Source organism: Gymnoscopelus microlampas, assembly GCF_963454915.1.
Source record: "Gymnoscopelus microlampas genome assembly, chromosome: 1".
Taxonomy (NCBI): domain Eukaryota; kingdom Metazoa; phylum Chordata; class Actinopteri; order Myctophiformes; family Myctophidae; genus Gymnoscopelus; species Gymnoscopelus microlampas.
Genome location: NC_139962.1, coordinates 15038789 through 15046698, shown reverse-complemented (window position 1 = coordinate 15046698; position 7910 = coordinate 15038789). Strand labels below are relative to the sequence as shown.

The 7910-nt window shown below is 41.7% G+C and overlaps 1 protein-coding gene across 1 annotated transcript in view; it reads right to left on the bottom strand.

Moving 5' to 3' along the window:
• Positions 1–7910, bottom strand: part of fbn1 (fibrillin 1) — an 81934-nt gene that overhangs the window by 11914 nt on the left and 62110 nt on the right. Inside the window, exons 43-50 of the mRNA XM_084053879.1 lie at positions 7317–7388; positions 6374–6499; positions 5526–5648; positions 4067–4192; positions 3752–3871; positions 3418–3543; positions 3143–3262; positions 116–241 (exon numbers count right to left, since the gene is read on the bottom strand). Coding sequence (XP_083910005.1) covers positions 116–241; positions 3143–3262; positions 3418–3543; positions 3752–3871; positions 4067–4192; positions 5526–5648; positions 6374–6499; positions 7317–7388 — 939 coding nt within the window. The remainder of the gene's footprint in view (positions 1–115; positions 242–3142; positions 3263–3417; positions 3544–3751; positions 3872–4066; positions 4193–5525; positions 5649–6373; positions 6500–7316; positions 7389–7910) is intronic.

Sequence of the window (7910 nt, the reverse complement as noted above, 5' to 3'; positions counted from 1 at the left end):
CACACACTCAAACACACAAACACACACACACACACACACACACACACACACACACACACACACACACACACACACACGCACACACGCACGCGCGCACACACACACACACACTTACCCAGGCATCTGCGTCCTGAGGATGAGAGCTGGAACCCCTCTGGACACAGACAGGTGAAGCTGCCTTCAGTGTTGGAGCACGTTCCGAACGTACAGATCTCAGGCAGACTGGAGCACTCGTCGACATCTGACGCACAGAGAGAACAGAGCCAGTCAGCTTTTTAATCCTCCCCTTATGACATCCCTAATTTAAGGAACATTTATTTACCACTTAAAGGGATATTTCACTTTTTTTTTTAAATTGGGTCATTTTATCGTCTACTCAGGCTTTTGTGAGCCCCCCAGACAGTTTTTAAGTTGCTTGATTCAGTATTTAGACATTTGATATTCATTTTATCAGACACGCCCCCTTCCTATAAAAACCCATTTGCTTCAAACTCCATTTGTAACATGTTATATTCATCAAAAACACCAGTCCTCGGTTCTGGTGACTCATCCTGCCCTCCTAATACATGAGGGGGCTGTGTTTTTTCGATTACTTTTTTCATTTATTTAATAGATTTTTTTTTTATGATTTAATGATTTAAATAAATGAAAAAAGTAATTGAAAAAACACGGTCTCCTCACGTATTAGAAGCACAATATCAGTCACCAGAACCAAGGACGGGTGTTTTCAATCAATCTAACATGGTTAAAATGGAGTTTGAAGTTACAATGGGTTTGTATAGGAAGGGGGCGTGTCTGATCAAATGAATATCAAATATCTAAATACTGAATCAAGCAACTTAAAACCTGTCTGGGGGGCTTACAAAAGCCTGAGTAGACCATAAAACGACCCAATTTTGTTTTGAAAGTGAAATATCCCTTAACACATCTATAGTCGAGGTTAGGGGAACCCTGCCTATGTAACATGAATCTTATTGTTCTACTCTGTATTGAGAGATTGCAAATTTGACATACTGTAGTCTGGCATACGTTTTCCAGCTCTGAGCAAGTGATCTCGCGATACACAGAAGGCACTGGCGAGTGTTTTTCACAACAGAACGGTAAAATTTACTTTAACTATCCCTGAAGTTCCCCTTTAATCATAGTCCTTTCTATTTACCAGTGTAACCATTAGGGGAAACGTGAAACCATAGCCAGCAGTTAGTTGAGGGGAGAAAAGGCTACTTCCTCTAACGCCAATTTAAATATTGCAATGGTCCAGTGAAATACAGTCTGTTTTTTCACATGAACCCCCCCCCCCCCCCCCCCCCCCTAAACACACAAACATTGTACCACAGCTCTAGTGAGTCAGCATCTGTAATGGTGGCAATATGCGAGTAATGAACCCACAGCGATATATTATGAGCCTAAATGAGTTTGATTAAACAGAACATAATCCCTCTATTGGATGGAGGGATGAGGGACTTATTCCTATTATTCCATCTCGCCGAAGGGCTCATTGCATTGGGTGGAATATGGTCTCAATCAGAACTGTGTAGCCTCCTTCAAAAGGATCACACTGTAGGGTTTGTGCTACATTAACCCCTTAGGACCGGGAACGCATCTGTGTGACATTTTTGGATTTATTTGTCTATAAAAAAAAATAGCAGATCTACAAGCTCGTAGATAGCTTGTAGATCTGCTATTTTTGAAAAATCATGAAAAGTTGTGCAAATGGCGGACATTTGTAACTCAAATCTTTGCTCCTGGAACTAAATATTTTACAAATGTTCGCTTTAGAAAATATATAATCCAAGATTTTGCCACAAATGTTCACGATTTTTCAAAAATAGCAGATCTACAAGCGCGGCACTCGGAGCTTGTATATCTGCTATTTTTGAATAGCCAAAGAAATCTTAAAATGACACCGGTGCGTTCCCTTCCCGGCCTTAATGGGTTAAAAGGCTTTCATTTTACATGGCAATATGTAATAAAGAATGACCGATGCTTTTGTGACGCACATGGGTCATCATCATCAGGGTGGGGATGACAATTATCTGGATTTTGGACTCCATGTCACCGGGTCCAGCCCGTCACACAAGGACCAGCTGCTGCTCGCTGCTGGTACCGGTATACTGAGAATCTAAAAGCCTGTTCCTCGCCCTCGCCTGCTTCCAGGAACAGAGCGTGGAGTGGGAATGTGATGAAGTCTGTCGAATATCTCTTCATCAGCCCCCACTGTGTAAACAATCCAAGTGCTCTGGCCTGGCTTCTCTCCCACGTGCTAAAGGGGAGAAGACGAGGGGCATTCTGTAGTGGTGGTGTAGGTGGTGTGAGGGGAGGAGGAGGAGGAGGAGGAGGAGGAGGAGGGAGGGAGGTGGAACGGAGTGCTTTGAGACTCCTCTGGTGAACCTCAGCAGAGCTGGTCATGGCTGTCATTTGCGTTATGTTTCACATGCATGGTCGCGTGTGTGCGTGCGTGTGCGCGCGCGTGCGTGTGTGTGTGCGTGTGTGCCTGGAGTGCGTGCATGTGTGTGAATAACTGCTCTGGGGTAAGAAAGACCAAAATCCAGACTGTTGTGTTGTGTTATTTACCTCTGACAGAAATTCCTGTCACGTGTTATTTTTTTTAAAGAGGCATTTCACAAAAATATATACATACTGTATACCCAAACAAAAACAGACATTTTTAAGACTAATTTGTCTAAAGAGATAAAGAGAGTAGTAATTTTCAATTTGTCTTCTCTGTGATGTCATCAGGAAGACATTTATTCCATGTAGTGTTAAATATACCTCAGTAAAAGTGTGTGAACCTTTAAAAAATAGGGCCTAGCTGAGGTATAAAGCTGTCAACCTTTCAATTAGCGAAAGAAATTCATATACTCACTGCATTAATTTCAAACTAAATACATTGAAATCAATAGAAAATATTCTGCACTAGTGAAATTGCTATCATGAACCAGTTACACCGAGGACTGCGACAACATACTGATCAGATATTATAATGAATGTGGAATGGCACATAATAGCATGGTGGTCTGTTGAAGGAATTAACTTTTTCTCATTCTTACATTGATTGAAGGGAATAGATGGAATCCAGTAAGAGTTAATAGAGATTGAATCAAATCAATGGTTGGAGACCAGCAGTGTCAGTATGCCATACCTTCACAGGTCTCTTCATGGAGATAGTAGCCAGGTGGACAGATGCACCGATAAGAACCATCCAGATTCACGCACGTCCCTGCACCACAAGTCCCAGGATTCACTGAACACTCATTGATATCTGAGAGGAAAAAACGCAGCAGGGAAATATCCATGAATTTCAGTAATTCAACACAAACAATTAAAGATCAGAGGGGAAAATGTATATACACAGGATTAGTGACATCCAGAGACATTCAGGGTGTAGGGGAAATATGAACCTTCACGTCACTTTACCTGCACACAGTCTGCCGTCAGGTGTGAGCTCATAGCCATCGCGACACACACAGAAGAAGGTGCCCAGGGTGTTGACGCAGTTTCCGTTCCGACACAAGCCTCTCTGGGTGGCACACTCATCAGTGTCTGAACAATAAACAAGATGTCACAGATTACCACATTACACCCTGTTGTTCAAGCACTGTACACAAACACTCTCTCTCTCTCTGTTTCTCACTCTCTCTGTCTCTCTCTCTCACACACACGCACGCACGCACGCACGCGCACGCGCACGCACGCGCACGCGCACGCGCACACACACACACACACACACACACACACACACAACACACACCTATGCAATCGTTGTTGTGTGAGTTGTGGAAGCCTGGATAGCAGAGGCAGTTGTAGGAGCCCACTGTATTCTTACAGGTCCCATTGCCGCATGGATGATGTCTTTCACACTCATCCACATCTGAAACCACAACAGGATGACATTACGGTTTTAATACCCAGTTAGTGCAACGTCGTATTTGAAATAGCATTTACTCTTTGGAATCATGTAGTGTATAATTCATACATCTATACAGTATGTGAAAGAAAAACTACAAATAGGATCTGCACCTTTTAGCTATCCGCGTATAAGTGCATAGGTGTAAAACGTCCTTACCGATGCACATGGACAGGTCCGTGGTTGTTTTGAAGCCATTGGGACAGAGACAACGGTAGCTCCCCAGTGTGTCAATGCACTGGCCGGGATTACACACGCCAGGGTTCTCCATACACTCATTACGGTCTGCAAAGACAGAGCAAAGAGGCAAAGAGGTTGTTACACAATTAATTGCAGTTAATTACACATTAACTGCCTCGCAGTGATTCTTACACACACACACTGCTGCCCTTCTAATTCCACCACCAACAGAAATCCGATACTGTTATGTCGTTACTGGCCCTGGCATACTCTGCCATGGGGGGATTTAGTGCTCATAATAGCAGGAAGCAAAACAGGATGTTGGTTTGAAACCTGCGGGTCAATATCAGACAGCGCGTTCTCCAGACTGTTCTAATAATGGCGAAGAACTTAACAGAGCATGGCAACCGACAAGAATGTTTGGATCAACAATTTTTGATTCAATTTAGGCTGAGCGTGACAGCGCGAGGAGGCATTGGAGGAAGACAGAGGAACAGCCTGTTACAGGCCTCTCACACGTCTGGAACCACAGGATACATCCTTGTTCTCCACGGTATTCTCACCTACCCCGTACTTTAAGTATCTCTAGAGCAGTAGTTCTCAAGCAGTGTGTCGAGGCACTGGCACTGCTGTGCCGTACAGGTGTGTCTTGCGATTTTGTGACAACCACTCATTATTATAGCAAGAAGATACGTGTATATAAAATAGTTGTGAGCTTGTACATCTACAAGCTCACAACAAGATCCACAAGCTCACTATAAGCTCACTACAAGATCCACAACGTGTCACGATGTGACACGTTGTGAGCTTGTAGATCGGCTATTTTCGCTCTTCAGTGACATGATACTGGTATCATGGTCAGTCATGTCAGTATCATGGTGGTCAGTATCATGGTGGTCAGTATCATGTCAGTATCATGGTCAGTATCATGTCAGTATCATGGTCAGTATCATGTCAGTATCATGTCAATATCATGTCAGTATCATGTCAATATCATGTCAGTATCATGTCAGTATCATAGTCAGTAGCATGTCAGTATCATGTCAGTATCATGATAGTATCATGTCAGTATCATGTCAGTATCATAGTCAGTAGCATGTCAGTATCATGTCAGTATCATGATAGTATCATGTCAGTATCATGTCAGTATCATGATAGTATCATGTCAGTATCATAGTCAGTATCATGTCAGTATCATAGTCAGTATCATGTCAGTAGCATGTCAGTATCATGTCAGTATCATGGTCAGTATCATGGTCAGTATCATATCAGTATCATGTCTGTATCATGCCAGTATCATGGTCAGTATTAGCAGAGTAGTACTGCCTGAAGTCCAGAAACCTTATCCAAAGGTACTCCCCTTTGGATGAATGGTACAGGTTTGGTTTCCCACGTTGGCCATATGTAAGTAAAGTAGTAGAGTAGAAAGCTGCCTTACCCAAACATTGTCCAGTTGGCGTGAAGCGGTAGCCTGGTTTACACTCGCAGCGGTAGCTCCCTGGGACATTCAGACAGGCTGCGTTCTGCTGACACACTGGACCATTCTGACACTCATCGATGTCTAACAGAGGGACAGACAAAGAGGCATTTGTAGACTGCCGACATTTGTGATACATTTCTCACAGCATCTGGGAAGTATGGAGTAGCTGACTTGATCTCATGTATTTGCCTGGCCTCATTTATGAACCAAAATAAAAAAAGTTGTATCATCATAGCAGACACCATTGTCAGCAGTGGTGGAAAAGGTACTCAAATTCTTTACTTTAAGTAAAAGTACCAATACTGCAATATAGAAATACTCTGTTACAAGTAAAAGATTAGAATTCAAAATTTACTTGAGTAAAAGTACAAAGGTATTGGCATCAAAATGTACTTAAAGTACCAAAAGTAAAAGTACTAAAATGTTTGAAAATAGCAGATCTACAAGCTCACAACGCGTCGCGATGCGACGCGTTGTGAGCTTGTAGATCGGCTATTTTCAAATAGCCTATGTATAAAATAGGGCTAAAGTGGTTAATGTAATGTTTCATAATATATCATAATTATTCATTATTAATATCATAATTCATATTTGAAAAGTAACTAGTAACTGAAGTTTTCAAATACTTGCAGTGGAGTAAAAGTACAATATTTGCCTCTGAGATGTAGTGGAGTAGAAGTAAAAGTATTGGAAATTGGAAATACTCAAATAAAGTACAAATACCTCAAAATGTTACTTAAGTACAGTACTTAAGAAAATGTACTTAGTTACTTTCCACCACTGATTGTCAGTACGCCCACACGTACCTTCACAGATCAACAGCTTGTCGTTGTAGATGAAGCCTATTGGACACTCGCACCTGAAGCTGCCAATCATGTTGATGCACACTCCGTTTTCGCACACGCCAGGAATCTCCCTGCACTCGTCGATATCTAGTGCATGGTGACAAGAGACAAACACATGAGACAATGTCCCTTTCATACCAGAAGATTGAACATGATCTTTTCAACACCTAAGCTCTATTTCAAAAAATAGCAAAAACAGCCAATCTACAAGCTCATTTATCTGCTATTTTTTTTTGTTTTTAACCCATTTAGACCGGGAACGCATCTGTTATTTTTTTTATTTCTTTGGGCTATAACAAAATAGCAGATATACAAGCTCATAGCACGGCACAGAGTGCCGTGCTATGAGCTTGTAGATCTGCTATTTTTGGGGGGGAAATCGTGAATAATAAAATCGAGAAAATGTGTGCAAATCTTTGAATATATATATATATTTTTTTAAAGCTAACATTTGTAACTCAAATCTTTGCTTCTGGGGATTTTACAAATGTATTCTAAATCCTAACTAATGTTGCTATAGTATCGGTGGTTCTCAAAAATTCTATGTATTTGGCCGTGGACCCCCATCTCTAAATATTTTGTTCCAGGGACCCACAGAAGTTGTAACAGAGTTTAAAATATTTGCTTTAAAAAATATATATTCAAGGATTTGCACACATTTTCACGATAAAAAAAAAATAGCAGATCTGCAAGCTCACAGTGCGGCACTCGGTGACGTGCTATGAGCTTGTAGATCTGCTATTTTTGAATAGCCAAAGAAATCTTAAAATGACACACAGATGCGTTCTCGGTCTTAAAGGGTTAATATGGGCAAATCTTTGAAGTTTTGAACATTTTCGCCTACAGTATAATGAAATGCCCAAGATAGGAACGCCAGGGTTAAAGTGGTGAAATGAAATCTTACCGATGACCTGTCCTGTGTAGATGTCAATGGAAAAGCCAGGTGTCCCACTGCCACACAGCGTGGAAAACGCATCTGAGAGGAGAGAGGAGTTACCTTACTTATTGAAGTCAAAATCTTTTTAAGCATGTCTGCAGGAGGAATTTGTTACGCTGAAGTCGGTGCATTACACTGAATAGCAAGTATAGAAAGTGAGATGTTTCGATTATTCACAACGATTGACTCAGTGATATAATAGTAGTACCTAGTAGTTCGGGGTGGCTTATTGTCAGAAAGTTCTATTGTCTATTTCCGTTTCAATGCGCTCGAGCCCTGGGAGACGGTTTGCTGAGGTGGCGCGCCACACCAACGGTACCATCAGCTCCCAGTACTTACCGCATGTCTTAGTTACCCCAAGCCATGCTACGCATTATGCTGAGTTGGCAGTGCTAGGGATCACACCAAGAACCTTGTGGTCCAAAGGCGAGTGGTCTACCGACTGAGCTACCCGGACACTAAACATTAAGTAATGATATGAAGACGTAAAGGTAAGCAAGAATAGCTAGAAACAATATACACAATGTGTATATTGTGTGTGTGTGTGTGTGTGTGTGTGTG